The sequence below is a fragment of the Pelecanus crispus genome, chromosome 4 (assembly GCF_030463565.1).
Source record: "Pelecanus crispus isolate bPelCri1 chromosome 4, bPelCri1.pri, whole genome shotgun sequence".
Taxonomy (NCBI): domain Eukaryota; kingdom Metazoa; phylum Chordata; class Aves; order Pelecaniformes; family Pelecanidae; genus Pelecanus; species Pelecanus crispus.
In genome coordinates, this window is record NC_134646.1 from 73,253,467 (window position 1) to 73,280,530 (window position 27,064).

At 39.4% G+C, this 27,064-nt stretch overlaps 1 protein-coding gene across 1 annotated transcript in view; it reads right to left on the reverse strand.

The window, feature by feature from the left end:
* EVC2 (EvC ciliary complex subunit 2) overlaps nucleotides 1-27,064 on the reverse strand; it is a 76,509-nt gene that overhangs the window by 38,100 nt on the left and 11,345 nt on the right. The window contains exons 4-10 of the mRNA XM_075709590.1: nucleotides 26,552-26,617; nucleotides 21,710-21,896; nucleotides 19,528-19,637; nucleotides 18,342-18,404; nucleotides 12,620-12,754; nucleotides 10,973-11,124; nucleotides 1,065-1,398 (exon numbers count right to left, since the gene is read on the reverse strand). Coding sequence (XP_075565705.1) covers nucleotides 1,065-1,398; nucleotides 10,973-11,124; nucleotides 12,620-12,754; nucleotides 18,342-18,404; nucleotides 19,528-19,637; nucleotides 21,710-21,896; nucleotides 26,552-26,617 — 1,047 coding nt within the window. The remainder of the gene's footprint in view (nucleotides 1-1,064; nucleotides 1,399-10,972; nucleotides 11,125-12,619; nucleotides 12,755-18,341; nucleotides 18,405-19,527; nucleotides 19,638-21,709; nucleotides 21,897-26,551; nucleotides 26,618-27,064) is intronic.

Sequence of the window (27,064 nt, forward strand, 5' to 3'; positions counted from 1 at the left end):
ATTCAATACCCACGTATCCACTTTGCTCCCAAGAAGGAAAGCCCCACTCGTAAGTAACGAACTACACTATTTATTCCCACCAAGTCATCCTTTTAATGTGAGTTGTAACATTAGACAAGCATGAAACATTAACTTGGGTATTTTAGCATTTTAAGCTTACAGAGGTGAAATACTCAAAACTTAACAAAATCCTCTCCAGACACATGATGTAAAAAAAAAAAAAAAAAGAAAAAAGAAAAAAACAGGGTGGGGAGAAAAAATCAGTTTTACTGTAAACATTCTATATACTTGAAAAAAGACATGGAAGACTGAAGCATAATTTTGTACATGGGATGTTGGACTGGTGACCCAGGCTTTTATTTCCACCTAGTGACTACCTATGAAATCCTGGGTAATGATACTTACCCATTCAGACAGAGATCTTTGAAAGAAAGTGACACACATAAGCACTAAGCTTTCACTTAAAGGGAGATGCTAAACTTGTAAAGAATCATACTTTGCCTTAAATTATTTATTTCACTACTATCCAGAGGCTATTTCCAAGAGAAGTCCACTCCCTGTTCTGCCTAAAATATAGATTGTTCTGCTTGCCTTCACTCAGTTTGGAGGAAATCGGGCTTTGGTTGCACTTATATTCTCATTTTCTTCAAAATAAGAATATAAATATTAGAGGATTTTACCTAGATTGTAAGGTTTGATGCAGATAGTTCTGCTCTGAATGTGCAAAATACTTTACACAGTGTCTGACTGGAGTTTTTAGGAACTGCTGCAGTAAAATACAGTAAATAAAAATACACCACTTTGCAAGGGTTTAAGTGACTATAAAAAAAATCAGGGTAATGACAACCTTTTGTTTTCAGGTGTCACAGATAGAGATAAATTCATTTTCTGGTGAAGTAAAACACAGTTTCTTAATAACAGCTACCCTAATTATGACATCTGAATTTTTGAACACATTTAAATTGTACGGCTTTTCTCTTCTAAGAGGACAACAGCCATGCTAGTCTAAAAGAGAAACCATCTATATAAAACCACATATCATACAAAATATCTTGATTTTATACCAGATTTACCTTTTCATTCATTTTCTTCATTAATTCCTCAGCCTCTTCATTTGCAGCTCTTGCTTTTTGGCATTGAGCCTCCATTTTCTTCCTAGTTTCCAGATTACATTCAGCTGTTAAAGCCACCATCATCCTTTCATACTCCTCTTGAACTTCTTTCTCCATTGCAAGAAGCTGCTTTTTGAAAATTGAGCTCATCCTCTTCTCCACATGAGGAAAGAGGTTGTGACTTAAGACCATGTTCTTCATCATCATAGCAATCACTTCTTTACATATCTGCATTCGATACGCCTCCAGATCAGCATCTGCCCGTGTCAGGCTGGCAACCTCCAAGCTGTAGAAAGGTAGTCAGGACTGTTTGAAATTGCAGATTATAGGAAATTTCTATCAGAAAACAAGGATATCTAGATTCATTCAATACTGGGTAACTGAATGGCAGTCAGAGAAGTGCAGGAATATCACAGCATATGAGTTTACTAATCATGATAGTAATCGTTCATTAAAAAACAGGGTGAGCCAACTTCTATAGCAACTTTAATGAAATATGTCCATTCTTGCATTTCCATTTTAGACAGAAAAAGGAAAAGCTTTTTTCAAAAAATTCCCCTCAGTTTAAAAGCAAACAAACACCCCTCACCAACTCCCCTCCCACCCCACCTCTGTTGGGAAGCAGATGAAGTGAGTATCTGAATAGACTATAAATTTCACTGACTTTGTAAAATAGTTCTAAACTCACTGACCCATCTACATTAATACGTCACTGCTTTGTGTTCTGTGCTGGTGTTTTCCCTTCTCTGCAGGGAAGAGGGGAGAGTGTTTTGATTATGTGCCGATACAAATAAATTGGTATCTCTCTCTCATGAACATCATTAACAGAATTTTAGAAGAGATTAAACCCAGACGGAAATACAAGGGTTTTTTTACAAATTGCAATAAATGTCACGTAGCATATGAATACATTCTCATTTATCTTTAGAGTTAATTAAATTGGAATGATAAGTATTCTCATTTCATATACTATGTAACTACTGTGAATTCTATAGCTCTGCCTATTCTGCGCTCAATCCAGAACTGAAGAATTAGGTGGCTTTTGCCCCTGCATGTCATGCAGCAGGCATGAACACATAGCACTGTATGCTTCTGTATGTGGATTAAGTATACAAGAATTTCTTTGTGACCTACAAAATACACTTTTAAGAGCTTAAATCCATTCTTTTTTTTCAGTTAGGCTAAATTATTGGTTTGATTTTTTCCATAGTCAAATTTTAGAATAAATTTAAAATACATAGCAAAGATCTTGACAAGATTTGCAAGACAGTAGAATGATACTACATTCAGAATGGTATATATCAAAGCATACAAATCTATAAACACTTCACCGTTTTGTCAAACAAGCTTTCCTTTCCTTATGTAAGCAAAAAAAAGTTTAACTAAAAGTAAATCAATGATATATTATTATCACTGCCCCTCTGTTAAACACAAGAGATGTATTTCCCCATTTAGAAATCAATGGGATGGAATTAAGTTGTTTTCTTACAATGACTCAAATACTTGATTTAGGAGATACTAGCTTAAGCTACGATAATCTATCTATCTGAGAGGCAGAGAGATTTTTCTGTTGCAGTCTCTCAAAACCCCAGAGAAGCACTGATGATGGCCATACCTGTCTTGGTGATCTGCTGCAGGGCTGGCTGGCTGCACCTGCAAAACCTTCTCCATTTCCCCCCTCTTCCTCCCATACAGGAGCAGGAATCACTGCTGTATGGGGCCAGATCCCTGTGCCTGAAACACTGTCTGCCTGAAACATTCTTCACAGTAATGTGAAGATCCCATAAGAGCTAATATTTTCTATAATGTCCCCAAGACAACACAACAATCCAGCTTCTCTGTGCTGCGTAAAGATGGACGTTGCAGGACAGCACCTGCACATACACAGCCTTCTTGGGTGGTGTTCACCTACATTCATGGTTGAGTCCCCTGGGACGCTGACCTGCTCCCTTCTGCTTGGGGAGAGTCCTTATGGCTCCAGGACAGTGGGACAGACACAGAGGACAGGTGATGGCAGGATCAAGGGAACAGGATGCTGAAGCAACACAGCAAGCACTTCAACTGGGCAGCGCAGACACTTATTTTCTATCTTAGTCTTTCTGTTTACAGAAGTCCTAGGAGTTTTGCTGACATAGCCAGCTAGTACTAAGCTGTTTCCTTACGACAACTAACTTCAAAAAAGTGTTTCAGTTTTGTGCAAAAACGCTTAAATAGAAAGAAGGATCCAAAAAATGGGAGCTTGATGCTGTAACACTTCCCTAATGACTGTCAGGCAGTGGTAGGAGGCTTCCCTTCATAGATCCACCAATTCATTATTAGCCTGTAAAATCCAAGCCACAGGATTTATTTTTCTGTTTTAATTCCTGCTTCAAGTCCAGTAGCTCTGACTTAACTGAAGCATATCTGTCTTTTTTGAGAAACATCTCATCTTGGTTTTTATGCATCCCCTAATAGAGAACTAAACAACACATTAATTAATTGTTCCACTTGATAATTCCTTTAAGACCTAAAAATGGTCACCTTATTCTGAGCTTGAATTTGATTAGTTTCAACTTCCAACTCTCTTTGTTTGCTGGAATAACAAGTTTCTTAGCCATTATTTTTCTGTTCTTCATGTGTGCACTGATAGATGGTGGTCACAGCACCTACTAACCCTTTCTTACTGAGGTGTGAAAGACTGAATTCCTCATCTCTCTCCCTGGCAACACTTCACAACTCCACCATGCTGATACAGAACTCGTAACAAAACACTTATTTCTTACAACAAATGCAGGACTTTTTTCAGCATGCTTTGAAAAAAAGATTCAGCCCCTCACCCACCTCCTTACTTGTTACTTTTCCAGTCTTCTTCAGCAGTGATCCCAAGCATGAAAGCCAAAACCAACTATCATCGCAATATTTCCTATCGTTATCTTTCCCTCAGTCTTCCCACAGCATTTCTGCCTATTTACTGCAAGTTGTTACAGACCAGACCTGATTTCATTTTGAGCAAGATTCCCATGCTCCTACTTGCCCACAAAGAGAACTGCAGTACCCAGTTAACTCCACTCCTCAAGCTCATGATGCCAAATGCAGGAGGACCAATAGGTGTAGTTCACCTGACGCTCATGTGTCAGCAAGTGAGTGATGAAGCTGTTAAGATCTCAGGTGTATTTAATCTGCAGCTTTCACCCTCCATTTTCCTAAGAGCACATCTGTGAAGAAGGCAATGAAGCAGCAGAAGTATGTGAACTGTTCCACCAATCCAAAGGTAACAGCACGGAGAAAAAGTAGTTACAAGCCACAGCTCTCCCAGGTCACATCCTGGAAGACAGCAGCGAGACCATTACCTTTTTTCAGTGGCAGCTGAGAAAGGTTGCATCTGTAAAAATTTGAAGCCTACTGTCCATGTGATGTACTCCGCTTCTGGTCTGCCTCCTCCACATAGCAGCCAGCAGGAGTGAGACAAGCTCATCACATGCACCAGAAATCTTGCTTCAAGCTTTTATTCCAAATGAGAGGTTGAGGGAAGCCTTAACAAGCTGCATCAATATAGTCTTGGAGTCTTAGACACCAACAGTCAGCACAAAACAGGAATGCTGTACGTATAATAAACCAAATGTTTTCAGACACAAGTCCATCAGAATAACAATACTTAAAATCATCATGCGCAATGTTTTGTAACATCTCAGAAAAAGAATCCCGACACTCTGTGCCTCCTCAAATCAAGGCAGATTTAGTAAGTTGCTTTAAATGTTCTGCACTCTGCTTGTTACAGCAATTCATGTTTAAAAGGTCTTGCATCTCTTCCTAAGCATATTCGACATAATAAAACCAAGAAAGCCAATGAAGTATAGTAGCAGATGGCAAGCTATGGAAGAAAAAGATCAAAGCTTCTGTTGGACAAAGCATGCAGAGAAAGGATGAGGGCAGTACAGAAGGTAGGTGGTGCCAAAGTGTGAGGGGAGGAAAAGTGAACAGACACATAGAAAATGAAGCTGAAAACAGCAAATGTAGAGATTTTTCACTCACTTGAAGAGGAAGAGGATTTAAAGATCTGTCAGAGAAGATCTGGGAGGGAAGAATCCCAGACACCAAACACAGAGAAGCAGAGAGAGTGCCTGAGCATCTGATGTCTTCCACAGACCTAATAAAAGAATACAGGAAAGCAGCTAGTGTCAGGAAAGAAACAACTATGTTTAATTTAAAAAAAACCACACCACACCACAAAAAAGGAAACCTCTCATTAACTACAAAACAATTGTGTTTTTAAGTCTTATTATTCAAATTAGAGGCCCGCAGAGGGAATTTCTGAACAGAAGAATGTAATAGCGGCTGAATGAACTAATAGCCTTCTGACACATTTCTGAAATTAATTCAGAGTTCACAAAGGTAAGAAACTACTGCGACACAACTTTCTGAAGTCCAAAGGGGAGCGAAACATCAAGCAAACTCCCCCTCAGTGACCTTTTCTCACCAAAACAGAAAAACACGTCATTTTCAGAAGAGTCATCTCTCATGCTACTAACTGGCTACCATTTGCAGATATGTATTACAACAGCATCCAGAGGAGACTGGAGCCCTGTGGTAGCGGTTTTTGCAAAAGCATTCCTTTGTGATACACAGTGTTGCCAAAAAGCATGTAATTTAGGGCCATTTGTGGATGGTTGATGTCTCCAGTGTCCCAGATGCCCCGCTGCAGCCGTGACCTGGAGCACGGCAGCACAGCAGCTGCACCAACTCCTGCTGGAGAGGGGGAACACAGCCGGGAATGGACGGATGGACACACAACTGCCCCCAGCCTGGTGGCACCCACTGCTACTGCCTGAGCCAGAACAGCAGGTCTCCTGCACCCATGGGCACAATGCCAACGGCTCAGCTGCACTGAGAAAGGTAAAAGGACAACAAAAAAGAAGTGTTATGGTCCATGTTGCCTTGTCACACTTCAGAGAAGTGAAGATGGAGAGAGGGTCAGACAGGGAGAATCATACAGCTGAGACATGAAACAATATGTGCCACTGCTGGCTTTAGTGACAGTAAGTGAAGAAAGCCAATTCAAGTATAATGGGCATCAAACATCTTCAATTGCAGATGTGGTTTGTTTCCTAAAGCATCCATTTGTTGAGGGACAGTAATACAACATCAGTAAGTTGGGCTGCGTTTTGTTTTCTTTCTTGTTTTGGTTTTGTTTGGTTTTTGTCTTTTTGTTTTTGATTTTAATTGCTGCGTCAATGTGGACCCTGTGTGCAGCGCTGTAGCTTCCTCCCTTCAGTCTCTCCCTCCTTTTTTCCCTCCTCTGCTTCCCACACTCTCCTCCTGGGTCCAGTCACAATAGAGACTGCAAACACTTCAGGGCAGGGATTTATGCAGGCTGCAGCATGACGAGGTGCAAATCTTTGCAGGAGACTAAAACTGTGCTGAAGTAGAAGCAGAGGTAATGGCGTGAGCTCTGAACAGCCACCAACAACTACTGACTACTCAAATTCTTCAGCCCTCCTATACCGGAGTGGGGTGCATTGCCTTTCCCTGTTCTCTGCCCGCTGCTGGTCTGGGCACAGACTGCCCGTGTTAGAGGAGGTCTGAAGATGCTCTGTGCTACACCAGTAGCTGTACTGGCCTGCAGACAGCTCAGAACTGGGGGAGTTCACCCATCAGTCCTGCAACACCATTATACAGCTGAGCGTAAACTCAGCACATCTGAAATGTAAGCTTACAGAGAATACAGGACATCTCATCAGTAAATAAAATTGCTGAGAAAGGTATGTGATAGTTATCTAAGGATGCTTTCACACGCATGAGTCACAGGTTAAGTTCAGCTTTCCAGAAAAAGCCAAGATGCTGCCAAAACCAGAAACAGGATTGTCATGATATATAGCCAAAAATTAAAAAAAAAAACCACAAAAGTGGCTCCTCAGAAAAAAAACAGATTAATGAAAACCTGCCAAAAGTCTAAGCACTAGATTTGGCAGCAGTTTCACTATCAAATTCCTTTAACTCTCCACAGCAGAGAGAGTAAAGGTATTTCAATTCTTTAATTAATCTGATTAAAAAACATTTGAAAAATCCTGCATTTAAGAGACTGAGAACCTCTGCTTTCATTGCAGAAAGTATGAAAACCGATAAATCGGAGATCTCCAGCAAGCCAATTTAATAAATACAGCTACCTACAATACAGCTGTTGCAACAGACCTCAGACAATGGTATTTCACTAAAAAACTACTATGCAAAAAGAGTGTAAAAAAGACTCCAGTGCTGCTTCCACTGAAGTCATCACTCATTTTACCACTGATTTTAAAAGCACCAATTTCAGCCTGGATACTAACAGAAACATAAAGAAATATTATGGCTATATACATTAATGCCTGAGGAGCTTCCAACTTTGCTGTCATCTGCTCAGATTCTTCTTATCTACTCAGATGGGATGAATATTCAGATGACAGAAACAGTAGAAGATACCAATCTTCTTTCAAAATCATATGGAATAAAGCATCACTAACAGCACTACTCTCAAAAGCAGACCGCTTGTGGATGAGATAAATTGTTCTGCGTGGACAGGAGAAATGACCCATATAATTCTGAACATGATTTCTTCATAGTTAGCCAACATCAAAGGAAAGTGCCATTTTTTAGATGAAAAAAAGATATGTATTAATTAATTTCAAATTACTTGTTTTCTTCAGTTCACCTGTTTTATGGACTCCTATCACCTATTAATTGTTTGAGTTTCTCTGATGGAAAAAAATGTATAGTTTACACACTTGTCCAGTTTATAATAGCATTCATAACACAGAACTACAAATGCAGGGTTTCGGGTTTATTCCATGTGTATTCCCTGTATCTCATTGTTATACCCATGTGATTATTATTTATTGTTGTATTCCTGCATTGTACACATTGCACAAACACAGACCAATGAATATTCCCTCCCTTCAAAAATCCTAAAATTTCAATTATACTTTTTAGAAGTTACGAAATACAGAAATATAGCACCTCAATTTTTTTTTGTACTAACAATGTAACTATTTCTCATCATTTTCTATGTAGGAATATTCAGGTCTAGCTGCTATGACAATGTGATCTTTTATTCTTACTTTCCATTTGAATTCAGGGTTAAAAAAAGCCCACATTTGCTCCCTAGCAAATTAAATTGAGATGTACAGCAAGAAATTTACATTTAGAAAGAAAAAGTGAACTTCTAATATGGTAGTAAATTGGTGTTGACTTTTCTGTCAAGGCTCTCTGGAGACAGTTTGATCCTGTTCTCTAGTACATTGGCCTCAATGCCCTCTACCACCAGAAAAAAAAATCGGCTGCAATGCGTACACATTACTTAGTGATTTCCCAAAATAATTGGCAGTATATATTGTGTATCAGCAAGCAGGTTCAAGTTCAGCTAGAGTTTTGCCAAACTCAAGGAAGCATAGCTGTACAAAATGAAGATGAAAAAGGAAAGTTGCAGTAGTGGAAAGCCATTTAAAGGAATTAAGTTGCCTTTAACGTATCTGTACCTTCTGAGACTATAAGCATGGTCAGACTTTACCACATTGGACACAAACCCAAACTGCTCAGCTATCTTCATATTCTGTTCTAGACATACAGAAAAAGAGACTCGCAACATTTTGGAACATGGTCTTCTAGCACACATAAAATATTCAAATCATATAGCTTCTTCTCATTAGCATTCATTGCCAATGGGCCAATATTCAGGAATATACACAGAAAGGAACCTACTGAGAATAAAAGCCAAGCTATTTTGCTGCATAATGTACATCAAGGATATGACTTATTAAGACAAAACTCACAAAATGAGTAACTAAGAAGCTTCCTTATGAAATATTAAAAGTATGTTTTGTTTTCTAGCCAATCCTCCTGACATTGCAAACTGTCTACACTCCAAAGATGTCCCCGTCCGTAAGTATTGAACACATGCTCCTAATGTATTTGCTAAACAATTTGGCACTGTCACTTCGTAAAAGACATTAACTATTAACACAGCTTTACATCGTAAAGAGGACAAAAAATGCTGTGGCTCTTACTTTTCTGAGCAATTTTCTCATTTGTGTCTGGACAAAAGAACAAAGCACCAGAATGATTCCAACCATGTTTACTATCAGAGTGCAATTTTAAAAGAATGTATCAATTATGTGGGCAAGCTTTTATGCATGCCATGTAGAGAAAATGACACATAGCTGCACCAATACACACGGAAGGAATTTTCAAACTAGCATACAAGCAAGATGCTGTTGGTTGGTTAAAAATATCTGAAGTATCAAAAGCTCTCTAACAAAAGCCCCTATACTTTTGCCTCCCCAAATAATAAAATCCAGGATTACAATGCTAAAATTCATATTGGTATAGATATAACATGAAAAAATTGCGCTCAAAATATAAGCCCAGTTCTTATCCTCAGTATACTACCACCCCTGTAAGACAATACAAACCTCATTCCTCAGTTCCTTACAGAAAACCCAACTATTCTATTGAGTGACACTAAATGTAACAAACCAAAATGCAATATTGTTGAAAAACTGATTGTGACCGCAATTAGTAAAATTACAACATTTCATTCAAGCACCGAATCCATTCAAATTGTCTGAAATTATCCATTAATAAATTACAAATGCACAATCTTTCTTTTTCCCATTGTGTTTTTCAAATTACTATCTGTAAAGCAGGTAATTCAGTAAAAAGAAGGATTACTCCATTCTGGTTTTAGCCTAGACTGCTGTCATAGAAGCTCCTAAGGCAATGGTAAGGTATTTCATGTTTGTCTTTGGAATCAGCTAAGCAGCTGGATAATGTATAACAGTTTATGAAGTACAAGACTAAAATGAAACCTTTAAGGAACATAAATCAGAAATTAAGGGACTGCTTTGTAGAATGAATAAGGAATCAACTTTAAGAGATGAGGAAGCATCCTAAGCTAAATATCATATAAAAGTATTAACAATGAGAGATAAAACAAGTGGTGTATTACAGCTACTGAAGAAAGCAGAAACAATATTGCATGTATCTAATACAGGCATTACAGTAATGCTGTAGCCTTTTTTACCAACCAGCCTGCAAGACTGGGATTCATCTCACTCGCCTCCAGACCCCTACAGCTGAGTTAATCAGCCCAGGCCCCAGGCTTTAGGGTCAGTGGGCGTAGCAGCCATATGACTCATTTTTGGAAGTCTACTTAAGGATGAGAATAATCATACCCTAGAAGTTCCCTTTTTCACCCCTGAGTAAAAAGGGGAACTCGGGGCGACTTGGTGTAGGAGTTCACATTGCAGAGATCCTCACTCGGTCAGATAAACTGCACCACCAGTAAGAGAGGAGAGGAACAGGTATGTAGTAATTGAATACACATATTCAATGAGAGCCAATAAAAAGGGAACAAACAGAAAAAAATATGGTAAGTGCATCTGTGTGTCATCTCCTAACAGTAAATGAATCGGAAGGTCCAGTTTAAAACTACAAGAAATGAGAAGAATTGGGATAATCTAAATAGGGATTAGGAAGCACCCACTGCTAACAGGTAGAGGCTGATTTGAGCCCTTCACAGTAACATCTATGACCCTTTCAATCACCTTTCACAGCAGGAACCACTGTAACTCTGGATGCCTTTGTGGTCCATCTACTATCCTCATCCTGGAAGATGGAAAAGATAACTCAGAAGGTGAAGAAGGTTAGTGAAAGTTTGCTAATGGGCATCTATTTTATTCACTGCAATGCTCTACCTCCTTAGACGTAGACAAAATAGCAACTGTGAGGAAAGAAGTGGAAGCGAGAGAGACATTGGTGCTAACTGCGTAAGAATATTAAAAAACTTTAGCCCCTGGATACATACTGATGATAAATGTAATAAATGTAATGTAATAGCAGGGAATTCTTACTCTTCTAAAGCCTGAAGCATGTTCCCAGACTCTTCAAAGGACAAAATATCGATGATTTGATCGTTCATAATTATATCTTCACTGAAGAGATCACCTGAATTAAACTGAGAATGCTCCAGTTTGTGATTTTGACTGAGCTCATGCTGTATCTCCTAAAAAAAAAAAAAGTAAGCTTCAGATTATAAAAATAATTTACACTGAGTGTCTGATCTCATTTTATTGCAGGTAACTCTGGGTGAAAAGGTTCCTACTTATCATCAAACTGTACAGCTGGAAAGGTTATAAAGAGATTGTGCAATTCAGATACGTATTTAAAATCAAATATACTACTTCTGGTTTAGGCTCAACTTTTTTTGTATACCTGATCCAGAATACAAATGAAAAAATTAATGGAGAAAACAGAAGACTCTACATGGACTTCAGCAGTCTTGTGAAAGCCTTCTAGGAGGTTACCGTCCACTATAGACTTTCTAGGCAAATTTTTAAAAAATTACCATAGTATACAAATTATATATGGCAAGATTACAGTACTACAAGGTGAACAAAATGAAAAACTAATCCTATGAATGATGGAGGTGACTCAGTTCACAGATCACTGAGACTCCCTTGAAACTGAGAGCTAATAAAATTACTATACAAAAAACCAGTATAAATATCTGATGCTAGGACCAAACTGGCCCTTTTTTACAGCTTCAATATCACAGCCTTTTCTGTAAAAAGAAACAAAGCATGTCCTTTTCATTTAAAGGGATTATTTTTTCAGGCCTAAAAGATATAAGAATTGTTGATGGAGTAATTTTCAACTGCAGAAAATAAGGCTGGAAGTGATTTGTGAGCAACTCTGGTTTGTCCAGAGGGATGGGAGATCCACCACCTCCCAGCAAAGGAGGGCTTCAAACCTCTGAGTACACCTCTCTTAAAGGACAGCTCCAACCACCATAATATTCCGATTGAGGTCTCTAGCTCCCTCCCATTGAAGTTGTTCCATTTTACATAAATACCTAAATAATAGAAGCAAGGGCTGGAACTTGGGCCAACCTGATGAGACTGCATTTTCTCTCTCTGGCCCAGTATGTACTGAAACACTTTCTCCAAACTGCACAGCTTGGATAAAGAACAATGAAAATGCTCCATCCCCAAACCCAACTGTTTTGCTTAAACACTGAAGAGATTAAGGGACATCCGAGGAACTAAGACCTAAATTAAAATCCCTATTCCTGATAATCAGAAATACAATTTGGACCCAAGTCTGCTGTGCTCAAGGTGAGTGGTCCACTCCTTGGGCAACTGCTTCTAACCCACAGACATCCTGCCTCTCTCTCATTGTGGGGGACAGAGAGGAGGCAGGGAGGAACATGAAAAGAAACAAATAGACAAAGGGTAGTCTCCCTCCAGTCTGAAGCTACCATCCATGTACTGACAGCAGTTCTTTTGATCAGATTATCGTTCTTACACTCCCCTCTAAATCTGACTGTGCTAAAGAGTAGAGGTTGTAGAGATTGCACTACCTGTGAATCCAATCCATCACTTGGTGGCTTTTTATTTATCTTCAAAAACTCCTTAGACAATCTGTATTAGTTAGCAAGTTGTATCACCAGATATGATCAATGGAAAAATTTAAATACTGTTACAGACAGTATAACTCACCTGTTTTTTACTACGGAAACTCCATTTTAATATTTGGGTTCGGTGAACAATGAAAAAAACAGCACATGTCATTACAAGGGAAACAAAAAAAGCAATAAAGAACCCTGAAGCATGGATGGCATGGCTGTACGAAATCTGAAATTAAAAGACCATATTATTAAAACTACATTTTAAATACATATAAAGATCAGACTCAAAGATTATTACTGTAAGCAACATAATACATTATTTTTAAATGGCTTCACACAACTTCAGGGTTTCTCAGCGTTGTTATAATTGCTATATTTTTATTAAAATTTTCAAACAAGTGTCTATTTTCCATAGGTTTTCAAGTCAGCATTGTTCATTATGTTTACCTAGTTCAAATTCCTGTGTAACTCCAAGCAACAGAACTCCGACAGATTGAATTTTAGGTGCTGTGACTTTTGGGTGGCCTGTACTTAACAGTCTGTTTTCCAGTGTTGCCAATCTCTCCTGAGTCTTGTTGAAATTAATGGCATTTGATGTTGCTCAGAGCCTCCAAAAAAATCGGTCTGACATTGCCTACCTTTAATTAATGGCCTTTTTTCTGTTCAATAAAACTCAGTAATCACCATAGGGAAAAAGCACCAATACGAGTTCAGAATAAGTATGTAACTGACAGTGACAAAACCACCCAATTTGTGTGCACCTGTACAGCTTCTGCATGAGCCAGAGTCAGAAAAGAATAGCAGGAGCACTGGAACCATGAGCCAGCTAACAACTTTGCAGGCCTTTCGCTTTAGCTCTTAATTTAATCTTTAAATTGAATTGCATTAAAAATTATTTTTTACTTCATGCTCCACGTAGCAAAAGTTAATTCAGTGTTTTAGTTCTTTGAGATCTCTGGATGAAAAACATAGCACAGCTGTTAGTATAATGTTTCACCACAAACTAATCACTCTGCTGGGGCTAGAAAGTGTAAATAATTAACATGCTGCTTGCAAGCTGGGCTTGGTCATCTCTTGGAGCAGAAATGTGACAGCATTCCATAGAGCCAACAGTAATTCTGCATAGGAAGTGATAATCAAACGTGGTCCACAATTTGAAAAGGATTTATTCCAATTTAACAGCAGAATTTTATCCTTTTACTGCCTAGTTTTTCTCTGGTTTTGGACACTGAAAATCTGTCATATCTCTAACTGAAAGGAACTGCTTCACGTCAGACTTTGCTGTTTCACAGGCTCAGCTCCTCAAAGCTGCTGGAAATGCTCAGCCATCACTGATTTCAATGTGATTTCAGTTGAATTAGGTGGTGGTGTCAGCATCAAGGAGATCATCAAGATGTTAATATAGGCTACTATTTGGCACTTGCACAGTTCCAAAAAGAAAATCCAAGGTTTACTTCATGGTATTGTACATACAGAATCAACAATCGCTCTGACTGACAGAGGTATGTTTGGTTTGTTTTTTTATTTCACAGAATAATAGAATCTTAGAATGGTTTGGGTTGGAAGGGACCTTAAAGATCATCTAGTTCCAAACCCCCTGCCGTGGGCAGGGACACCTTCCACTAGATCAGGTTGCTCAAAGCCTCATCCAACCTGGCTCTGAACACTTCCAGGGATGGGGCATCCACAGCTTCTCTGGGCAACGTGTTCCAGTGTCTCACCACCCTCACAGTAAAGAATTTCTTCCTAATATCTAATCTATATCTAACCTCTTTCAGTTTAAAACTGCTACCCCTCATCCTATCACTACAGTCACTGAGAAGGAGTCCCCCCCTATCTTTCCTGTAGGCCACCTTTAAGTACTAGAGGGCCACTATGAGTCTCCTCGCAGCCTTCTCTTCTCCAGCCTGAACAACCCCAACTCTCTCAGCCTGTCCTCATATAGCAGGTGCTCTGGCCCCCTGACCATCTTCATGGCCCTCCTCTGGACCCACTCAAGCAGGTCCATGTCTTTCTTATGTTGGGTGCCCCAGAGGTGGACGCAGTACTCCAGGTGGGGTCTTGCAAGAACGGAATAGAGGGGCAGAATCACCTCCCTCAACCTTGTTTTTTAATGTGCTTAGTCTAAAATAATGAAACCCTTGAAGCACTTTGAGGTTCACCAAAAGGTTTTGGGACTAAGTATTTATCCAAGCCAGCCATGTGCTGAATTCCTTCTAATACCTTTCAATATCTTTTGAGTTTTAAATGGAAACAAGGAAAAAAAGGAGCACCACATTAATTTCCCAGTTCCATGTGTAATTACCAACACATTGTCTGAATGTTTTTTCTTGGTGTAACTTCCTACTGCTTTGGGCAACTGCTTCCATTACACTCCCCTGTACCATGGCCGACCACTGAGGACACCCAGCATGTCTGCATCAGCGTCAGTACCAGCTCGCTCTTCTTCTGACTCTGCACTGCCCCCCACTTCCTTGCCATGAGCTCAGCTAAAGCTGCCTTACTCTGGATCAAAATATCTTCATCTTGATAGACAACTAAGTAAATATTAAATAACTCCTTTCCCTAACCCAGTGTTTACTCCCTTCACAGATCAAAGGGGTTTAGCCCATGCTCCTTGAACAGTCACAGAGCCAACAAACATCTGTGCGTGACTTGGAAAAAATGCAATTGCTCTTAAGTCAATCTGCTGTCCCCAGCTTCTCTGGTTGCACTAGGTGGCCAAGAGGGAATCACAGAAGGCTCCTCCTTGAGCTCTGCCACACCAAGGCTCTGCCTGAGGTCCCACCACTTTCAAGGAACAGGAGATGCTGTAGATAATACTTAGGAAAAAAAATACACTGCTTTGGAACCACTTCATCGTTTTGTCTGAATTCACTCGCATTTGTCTAATTTCCAAACACTGTGAATTTCAGGGATCTCTCTAGGCTTCTGGGGAAAGCAGGAATCTGGTAAGGCTATGGGTTCAGTGAAGCTGAAATGAAGCTGGTTAAGTTTTGATGGAGCAAAAGTGCCGGCAAAGTGCCGGCTAGGGAATGACCCTGTGCTTTCTAAGTAAAGTAAAAGGTGAGACCTATGGTGGGACAGTCAGTCTGCATCAGGGCGGGTAGTTCCTTCAGACGTTAAGCTCCGATGGAGAAAAATGGACAGGGAATTATCTGTGCTTTTATACTTAAAGAAAATGGGTTCTGGAGGGACATTCTATGTCATTAGGGGTCTGTAAACCCAAGCAGGAGGATGCAGCAGGCCCCTAATGGCATCTGAAAGCATCACAGCAGACGGTGCGGGGCAGGTGCCAGAGCCCCTGCACAAACCACCGCGTAGGACCAGTGCTGGCACTGCAGGCCGACCTTCAAACCACTGACACACCAGTGAGCCTCAAACCCCATATCCTAAGCTAACTTTTTAAGCCATCCCAATAGTGGGAAGAGGCACTACAGGCCCAGGTTTCTTTCAAGAACCGCTGCGCTCCCACTGATTTGAAGGATGCTGAGGGAAGCAAGCCCGGTAAAAATCAGATCAAAGAAATTATTATCATCCATCCTACGCAACGTGCTTAGATGGGAGAACTTCCTTTTGTCCTTTTCACTACAGCTTCCCATTCAGCATCAAAACCACCCAGCTGAGGGCAGAGGCACACAGTACTCACAGCCCCTGAAGCACTGTGGGAAGACAGCTGGCACGGACACTCAGATGAGCAACACTCATTTTTTCATAACCCACAAAATTACCTTGTCACAGGCAACCAAGCACTTTCTTCCAACGGCGCAGAAGAGAAAATCCACAGGGTTTGTAAAACTTTAAACAACAGCACAGTAGCCAAGTGTGCAAGCAAACCATGTGAAAGCTGACGGGACCAATTAGGCATGCTGCTGCCATGACTACGTAAATAATTCTTCTCTTTTCTGTCCCCAGACTCAATATTTAGTATCCGCTTAGTCACACATGTGACATTGGCTTTACCGCACCCATGAACAGGTTTAAATAATCATTTTTAATAAATAAAATCTGAGATTGAGAGCATTTATGACAGCTGAAGATATGGATGAAATACAATACATCGCTCCTTGTTCAGCTGATCATAATTTCCTTGCACAAACTGATTTTATTCTGAAACACCTTATGCTTAGCCACAGCCCAAAGGCAAATACTATGCATGTGAAACGTGATGTGTTCCATAATTCCCAAGTTTTATTTTTCAAAAATTAACGGTATTCTCCACACACCTTTACCACACATTTTAATTACAAAACCTTTTCATTCAGTAAGTTCAAATGCAGCTGAGCCAATTTTACCTAACTATGGAACAGTCCCCAAGAACTTGCTGAGGTCTAACTATCAAAAAAACACACTATAAAGGTTTTAAATATAGTAAGAGATTGCAGGAATTTTCACGGTGGGCTGAGACCAATGCAGCTTACAGTCTTAGCTTAGACATCACCAACTGCTGCAGATCAATTCACACTGAACTCTACAGAAAACCGTTCATGAAGCTATTTTCCTAACCCAGTCAGCTACTGCATGGCTTACACCTTTAAGAATAAAAGTTTCCAAAAAACACATTTATGGTAATTCCAAGCATAATTCTTAGCTACACAAATGTCCACTCATTTTAAATCTTACTAGATCCTTATCCAGGAACAATGAGTTCTCTAGCTCACGTATAGTTTTACTTTATAGCATGTTTAATTCTGGCTTTCATTTTAACAGAATGGGCAGTTGATCTTCAATTATGAGAAAGCCAAGACTGGACTTGTATCTGTTATACTAATAGAAGCTAAGCGGGCAAGAGATCCCCAGCAAAACAGAATACTGGAACAAGAAGCCCCTGTACCCAATCTCCAGACTGCTGATTTTAAAGGTGGAGTGGAACTGATGGGACAGGCCCATGGAAGCAATAAGCGGTCTAGTCCTCAGGACCTCTTCAGGCAAGCCCCATCCACATGAACTTTAGATTTCAAATGATACCACCATGGCAAAAATGTTCTAGGGTGAAACAAACAATTTTCTTCTGCTTGAACACAAATAATCACAGTGTTCTTACCAACCAAGCCACAGCTCCTTAAAAAAAGAGCCCTTGCAACACAGCAGCCTGTTAACGTAATGAGGGGTTGGGGGAGAAAAACAAGTTTGGTGAACAGATTACTCTAGCAATGAAACTGATGGACATGGTGGGGAGCTCTCTAATAAATTATTTAGAATAACAACACTGTTTGCTGCAATCAATGTCATTTTGAAGGTTTATCTGGCCTCTTAGAAACCATGTTAATTCAGAAGCTAAGAACAGAAAGTCATATTGGAAGGATGACCAGTTAAAAAACGAAAGGCAAACATAAACTATGCCTCTCACTGCAGTTTTATTTCTCAGACTCCCCACACAGCTGTCTTCCGATTTCTGTATCGGCATGATACAGAAACCTTTTCACAATAGGTGGAGGATAACTTCCACCATTTTGGAAAGGCAAAAAGCTTTTTCATAGTGGCTAGGCACAGGAGCAGGTGAGCATATTCCTCATCACAGTTCTCTGTGTCTGGACAATTCTTCAAATGAAAAAACATGGCTAGGAATATAATGGAAGTTTGTAGATTTTGCATACTAAATATTGCTGCTTTAAGACAACAAAGACCCCCTATTTTGAGTCCTGTTTTCTTCCTCTTAAAATCAGAGAGGCAGAACATGTGTATGATGAATAGCCAATAGCTGAGTGATGCGACACAAGTACATAAGTACATTCTTGGCTCCTAGGATTTAGTTTAGATTGTCCATAAGTTTAAGTAGGAGAGTGAACAAAATACCAAATCATAGAATTTACCTTCGTCTTTTCTTCTTCAGTTATCGTGAACGACGCTGTCAATGATACAAGATGTGTTTTGTTCTAAGAGATATAAAAATATTACATGTATTTAAAAAAATGAGCAGAATCCACTGGCAAACAGCCCAGAGTCTCTAGAAAAGCCTCTTAGAACATAAGCTATACTTCTCATTAAGCTTAAAGCTGAGATAAATCTGATAGGAAAATGCAGCATACTTAGCAGTAACACTAACAGACATGGAATCAGCTGCTCTGTGGGATGCACTCCCGTTCTAATCACAGAGGTGTATTCCGGTGCTCACAGAATTACATTTTGCTGTCCCTATAAAATCTGGGTTCACTGAAAATACACAGAACAGGAGCCACAGTCAGTGCATATGTATCTACTCTTACAATTCCGTTTTTTGAATTCTTCCTCTCTACCACTCCAGTACCACTCTCATGCATACTGAACATTTTTTCCTCTAAAACAAAGGAGATACCGCAGTTGAAATGAAAATACATCTGCAGGTTCTACTTACATGCAATTAAGAAAATCACAGAAAAAATATCAAGCCATATTTAAGAACTGGAAAAATTTGCTTTGGAAGACACCACTTGTCCTGCCTCCTACTCAAAGCCAGGCTAACTCCAGCATTACACCAGTTGTCTCAGAGCCTGGTGCAACTGGGTTCTCAAAAATCAGCAAGGATGGAGATTCCTCAATTTCTCTGAAAGATCTCTTTCAGAGCTTCACAACTCTCATACTTAAAAAGCATCTTCTTCCTTATGAGCAAGGAGGCTTTCCTTTGCTGCAACTTGTTTTTTAGTTAAAAGAAATTATTTTCTGATAAAAATATGGCAAAACTTTTGGTCTCTCACATCGACTACAGGAATACACACATAATTATGTGGAACACCATTATTTCCAGGACACATAGATGAACTGGAGAGAAATACAAAAAGTAGAAAGAAAAGCTACAGGACAACACACAAACATATTTCACCCATTCAAGGAGGTCTGGGACTTCCTAAGCTATGAAGAATAACTCATGTATTTATAAATTCATGGTACACAACCAGAGAGCCTAAGAACTTCATTTCATTACATGCAGGCCTCATTGCTTAGGTAGACAAGAAGCACCTTGAAGACTTTTTTTTTTTTACAAAAATTGTAAAGAGCGAAATAAAATTGTAAAGGAAATACCTGTGATGAAGTCCTGAAAGTTAGCTTTGCAGGCAGTGTCAAGACCCTGCCATCCCACATTTCTTTTGCATCAAGAAGTGCAGAGTAGTTGATTGCAAAGTGTTCTCCACCTGTTAAAACAGAGAAAAAAATCCCCAGTTGTGTAGATTAAGCAGGTGACGTACATCTGCCAGTGCAATAGTGGCCTCTAAGTAATTGTGCCTGCATTTTCTTAAACAGAACAGTAGCTACACTGACTTGAAAACAACCAAGTACAGTTGCACATCTTTTTTTACACAAGAAGACTGGGTGTGAATCTCTGAAGAGTTGAGCACCCAGCTGAGCTCAGCTGCTGTTACAGATGTTTGCAAAATTTGAAAAGCAAGTTCAATATGAATAAATATCTGAGGAGCTTTCTAGGTTCCCCTTTAGACTGTGCTTGCTCACCAGCAAAAGTGCTCTCCTAGGAACCAAGCTGCAGCTCACAACACTGACTTCAAAGGAATTCAGCAGAGGAGGCAGGCAGAGCCTACCAGCATAGTCCAGAGAGGAGGGATATGGATAGATCTGCTCTGTCCCAGGAAAATTTCTCAAAGATCCCTGGGGAAGGTTTGGGACAACACTGGAGCTTTTCCCTTCTGACACAGCAGATGCCCCACATCCAAAGTAGACAGTTCCTGGCCACAAGCCCAGCAACATCCTTTGTATCTGCTGCCTCTAAGAACTCAAGCAAATTTGGCCCAGGATCTGGAAACTGCATTAAATGATGACTCAAGCTACTGAAAAGCATCATGTTTTGACTGATACTAAAACTCAACATGAGATACTTAATTTTCTTTATAAAATGGACAGTCTACATTGTAACCATTAACTGGTTGGTCCTCCTCCCACTGAAACCAGAGAGAACTCTATCTGAGATTTTGATTCACAGTGCACTGAAACACTGAAAAATTCTTACGGCTAACATGCAGCATGACAGTCCACAGGCCAGTGTAGGCATAGTCTTCCTGTCCAGCCCTAGTGGCAGGATATGGGCTCAGTCCAGCACTGACATAGTAATGACCAAACCTTAAACTACGCAGAAAGCTGTTCTGCTGGATTTTCTTCCACTTCAGTATTCTTCATGCTGATTCACGCAACATATACGGGCTGGAAAAGCTAGCTTCAGTTCCAGATTCAGTAATTATAAATAAATGAAATTACTGCTCCAACTTGGTTTATTAGATCAGCTCTGCAAGCCATTTTTCTATTATTTCTCAGGGATCATTCTTTCTTAGGAATCTCTGTTGAGAGTCAGCAATTCCTTGACGTTTTCAAAAGAAAACAGCCCTGTCATCAGTACCACTACTCACACTGCTGTTATTAGAAATGGAGTCTGGCTATCCATTTGCAATCAGACAGTAGACCCAGGTCTACTTATTTCCCTTTCCTATTTGGAAATCTTTCACCAGTAAAACACTATCACAACCCTAGATACTTCAACCATAAACAGGTATCTCTGAACACTTCTGAAGCTCCAAGAGAAATATCATGACTCCCAAAAGCAAGCTGCTAATTTTCTATGTGCTTGTGCTTCGGAAAAAGGAGATGAAGAAATCAAGAAAGAAAATTTTACATTTTACGAATATGCAATGATCCAACTGCTACCAAGGAAACAGACTGACTCCAAGAGTGGAACAGGTTTATCTCTCTATTATTTGCTTTGATTTTATAATTTGCTCGGTTTGGGTAGAACGGATACTGAGAAGACCTGCCTGACTTCTTGTGAATCATCTTGCCGGCTTACATGGCCTTTTGCGATTCCAATGCACCTCAATACCTCAGCAAGCCAATCTGCCATGCTTGGCTAAAGAAGGAAGACTCGTCAGATACGATTAAAATGGCTTGTGCAGCAGCTTCTAAAAATATCCAAAATGAACAAACACTATCATGAAAGATTCTTTCATTTTGACGGCAGCGACTTTTACAGCGTACAGGGGCTCACTTCTGTGCCTGGGAGATCAGAAGCAGTTCAAAGGTGGGAGTCAAAATGTGAGTTAATAGAATTGTAAACTGCAGCACAAAACCTTTCCCAGAGTTTTTTACCTGTATTAACTGATAACTGGAGACTTTACACCACCAAAAATCAATAAATAGATACAGTGATTTGAACAGATCTCTTCCACATGTGTAATTGGGGGTACTTCCCAGCAGATTTTGTTACCTTGCAAGGATCTTTTCCTGTAAATCTGTATGCCATCTGTGGTCTTATTACCACTGTTTTTTTGAACATATAGACCAGTGATATTGTCCAGGAGGATAAGATCTGTAATGTTTGTTGAGAGCAGTGTGTTGGTGTTATTAATCAGAAGTGTAATGTATGCAGTTTGACGGTCACGTTCAACATCCACCTGAAAACAGAAATATTAGTATAAATAGTGCAAAATGGCTGTATGTGCATCTTAACAGCAAAATTCACAGTCCTGATTACAAATAAAAGTTCATTATATGAGTAAACTTATTTTCTGAAGGTATCCTGAGCGACCTGCAAATGGCACTACACTCAGTTTGATCTCAAACTCCCAAGATTTTTATCTTTGGTATGTCAAGCTGTTGGTTGGAGACAAAGGGACAGAAAACCAGAAGTTGGATACACAGCTCACGTAGAGCCAGAAGTGAAAACAAGAATCTGAATATCCCCATGATACCTCATACAACACAGAACTGGATCATAACTTTATAACCAGAGTCTGGAAAATTGTTAACTCTGAACTTCTGTACCACAAGGATGTTTCTTTTGCAAGCTGCCCTCACTACAAATTCATTCTCTCCATGCAATTTTCATCTCTATTTCCCTTTTTCCACAGCAACCACACTCTCCGAAGGGTGCCGGCTGCCTCGATTCGCCCTTCCCCTGGGAGGGCTGATGGAGCTACCACTGGACTTGGACTTCACGGCTCTGCTTCCAGTTAGCAGTGAAGTTTATAGGCTAATCACCAATCCTTAGCAATACACACTCATGTGATTTTATTTATTTATTTCATTAGGCCGTTAGCTCTTATTGAGTAATTGTACCCTCTAAATGAAATTACTTTGAGCACAGAGTTGCTTACTGACCTCTCACCTTCCAAATTGCCTTCCCCTATAACTCATATTAAACCAGAATTGCCTAAAACTTTATCAGGTCTATAATATGCTGGCCTATAATATAGCCATGATGGTATATCAGGCTTCTAGTAATGCCACCAAATCAACACTCATTTAACTGACTGAAGTATGATTCAGGCTGAGCCTTTCTCTTTTTTCTTCCTCCTTTTTAGGAAATGTCTACTCTGTATCTGGACACCAGCAAATATAAATAATAAAGCAGCCACCACAGAAATGAGTTCTAAATATATGAATTGTGATAGACTTCAGAAATCACACCAGAGTTCATGGCAGCCCCAGGGTTCAGTATAGGTAGTTATGATTTCATTGTGCACCATTGATCTCGGCATTTCATATTAATTCAGTATAGAAATAGATTACAGTTTTAGGATATCTTTTTATGAATCAAGGAGAAGAAACAGTTTATTGAAATTATTACTCCTTAGTTTGCATTTTTCTATTTAAGTGACAATAATTAAAGTACATTTGAATAAATCTGTTTATATATAAACTAACTTTCCTTGGTATACTGCGCTAAATTTTCCGAACTCATTACAGCACGTTCAACCTCAATTATATTAAACAAATCTCATGGAGGAAAAACCCTAACTATTTATTGTACTAGATTCTGCAAATAATTGCCAGCACGTATAAAAATAGGCTTAATCATATTTGTGAGAAAAGCATTACCAATTCATATGTTTGTATATCATAAATTATAACCCAACATTTATGAGACTTAAAATCACCAAATATTAAAAATGTGATATATTTTAGGCAGATTTTCTCTCTCCTGGTTTCTGAACCAGCGTGATACAGTCAACATGCCTTTCAGCCTTTCCAGTGCAGTCACAAAGGCTAGAAACTTGCTTTAAAAAGCACACACAAAATGAAAGAGGGAAAAAAGCCTCAAAGCCACATAAAGGAAATCCAAAGCCAAAAAGCAGAGACCCTGACCCAACCACCAAAACAAGAAAACACACCTTGAAAGATTCAAGGTTCAAACTGCGTGAATTGTTAATACTGTATTATGCTCCACAGTAAGTGTGGATGGGCTTGTGCAGACAAACATGTATGCACCAGCAAAAGAGGGAGCTGGGGAAATAGGGGGAAATAGAAAAACTTTTTCCTCCCTTCATTTTCCCATACCTTTCCCTTGCTCTTCTGTGAGGTGAAGGCAAAAATCGAGGATTTCAGGGTCTCTTCCTGTGCTTCTAATCAGACACAAATATATTCCTTTACATTTGGGCAGAGGGGATGTAAACAGTAATTTAGATAAATTCCTACAATAAAACAGGCAGATAAAGTAGCATGTGTATATTTACAGGTGGGTGGGGGAATATGGAAGCATTAGTCCTCTCCTTCCCCTAGGCAGGTGGTTTAATGCACACTCCCACACACTGTTCATTCTCTTTCTCCAACCAATTTTGCACTTTCTCTTCATTTTGTTTCATTTGATAAAATTCTTAATTCAGTGACTAAACAAAGCAACCCTTCAGACATATCCCAACCGTACAACCTTCCTCAGGTGGCCAAAAGACCACATTTGTTGCATTTCTGGTTAATACAAAATACATGTTTTGCATTCTTTATTTTTGACTGGTAGTCAGTTTTAAGCAAAATTGCAAAGGAGTTGAAAGAATTTGGATTTTTTTTTTTTCCTGACAGCACTGGAGAAAGCAGCAGATGAGAATCAAGCAGTAGGGAAGCTCTTGAGTTTGACCACTCCTAGAAAGAACCTCCTCCATACGTCACTGCCATTGGGATCAGCGGCCACTGGATATCTCCTCTAATTTGCCTGAAGATGTTTTTTCTTGCTTTTGGAACAGATGATTATGCTGCCAACCATCTACAGGAAACGAACCCAATGGCAGCTACTGATGATGCGTAAGTGCATACTGCATTTTCCCTCTGCTGCTGAAACACACCATGTGTATCATAACCCCTTGCAAGCAATGTCACTTCAGATACCTGGAGCAGTGGAGTGAAAGAACTACAGCAAGAGCAAGGACATGCTAGGAGAAAAGAGAAGTGGAAGGAACTGCCATGGAAGTGAAAGGAACGGAGGATCTTTGGGAATAAGTTAGAACAACTAGAAACAGTAAAGGAGGAAAAAAGTGAAGAATCACAGAATCATAGATGATCTGCAATGCAAGAATGCTTAGGAGATTGAGAAACAAGACAGGTAAATGTATTAGAAATCAAACAGTCAAAGTTAAGGATTTACTTCAGCTCTGCTAAAGATTATTGTCATTATGAAGTACTATTACAGAAAAGTCCATATCATACTATGGAATGAAGCTCTTAAATGAGCACACTTCTGGAAAGAAGAAAGGGACTGGGTGCTGGAAGTGTAGGTAAAATTTAAACACCCCAGTTTCAATAAGGGTATTTCTGTGATAAGGTGTTGGAAAAATCCTGACTCCAAGAAGTAAACGTACGTCATCTTCATGCTCTGAGGAGCCACTCACGGTAGGAGGAGAAAAATGTGCAAAATTCACTTTTTTCCATTTAAAATGGCTAAAGACCACCATATGGCCAGTCTGTCTCTTAGCAGGAAAGCATCTGTTCAGATGATTTAGGATTGAAGTAGATGACAAGGTAAGCAAAGGAAAATAAAATATGAACTGCATTTGAAGGTGGAAGGCAATCACATGCAATGGCATAGTTTTCAGTAATTTACAACTAATAGCACTGCAAAATTATTTTCTGATAATCCTAGCATTACAACAGATTAACTTCGATCTTGTACAGCAGGATTTCATAATTTTTAATGAGCCTGTGTGAAGCTGTGCTATGAATAGCAGAAAAAACAACACGTAACTGTCTCAACCTCTCTTTCTGAGAGGCTGTGATATAAAAACTGAGAATCTACAGCCAGAAAAGGAGAAGATTCTGTGTTACTGCTTCTTATGTCTGAAATGCTCACTATTCAGCCTCATTAATTATGATATGCTGCCATTTCAATAACATAATAGGTAATTAGTGCCATGAGATGTGATGCATATTCATTCTTCTCTATGCAAATGATCTGGTGCAGGTTATAATGTCACTTCTTTTGTACTGGTTACTGAATCCTCTACCCTCATATGCAGCATTTCAGTGGCTGAATTCAGATTTTTCTTAAAGTTGGATGCACTTTCTCTCTTCAAGGGACAGGTAAGACGAACTGTCTCTAATTATAAAAATTCAGACTTGCTTCATCCAGTGTAAAAAAAACAAAACAGGGAAAAAAAGAAAGGAAAAATAACAGTCTACATAAACCTATCAACCTATGCCACATAAAGTAAAAACAAAATGGAAGGTTTAAAATTTCCGTATAGTAGGGAGGTCTTTGCTCCTCATAAGCATTTTACACAAATCAAATGAAATCTTTTTTTCATTTCTACTGTGCTGTAGCTGAGTCCCACTGAATATGCACACTGACACATTGGCTCTTCTATGGCTGTGTGATAGGATGCCCAAAGATACAACGGGCATCATGGGGCTCAGTGCCCCATCCTTTGAAAGGAGCCCATACTTGACACAGGTAGGGCACCCATGGTTGAGCCAGGAGAGTATCTCAGAAGGCTTATCTCATCCTCTAAAGAAGTTCATCTCTATCTCTACCCAGCCTTGTGGCTGATTTCTAGAGTTCACTGGGCTTTGCCCATTTATAGTTTTACAAACTCACACTGAGGTATCTACTTTGACCACAATCCAAAATCCCCTGAAGTCTGAGAGAAGATTCCACTGACTTTCTTCAGTTTTGAATCAACATTGCAAAACTGTGCCTCTTACAGAGGGTGCGACCATCTTAACATCAAAATGGACATTCTCCCAAATACTCAGCATGGGCATAATTCTGTTCCCATTTTTTAAAGGACATTTGGGTACAAACTTCCTATCAAATTAACAAGACAAATATAAGAAAACTTACCACACCACATTTCTGAAGGGTTATTCCAAATCCAGAAGACACTGACATATTGGACACATCTTCAGGCTGTGGAGGAAGGGGAAAAGTCTACACAGTGTATGAAAATATCATAATTCACAAACTGCAGCAGAAGTTAAATTATGTAAATAATGAAATGAGAAAAAAATTTAGAGGTATTAATCACCTTCAAATTTAAGAGCTTTGTTATCCCAATAGTTAATCTTTTTTTCTAGTCCAAATTTGTATGAACTACTTATTCCCACAAGTAATTAGTAGCATCTTAATTGATATATTCATCTTTTGGCTACCACAATTCCCTGACAAAATACCCTATGCACGAAGTTCATCAGACTATACAGATCCATTTCATTACTAAATGTCTATCAGAATTTATGCAGCAATTGCATAGTTGTATCTGTCACAATAATTCTTTGGAAGTCTCACAACTAGTTGGTGTTGCTGAGGCCATCTCAAGTGAACATAATCACCCCAGACATACTAATTGGGTAGTAA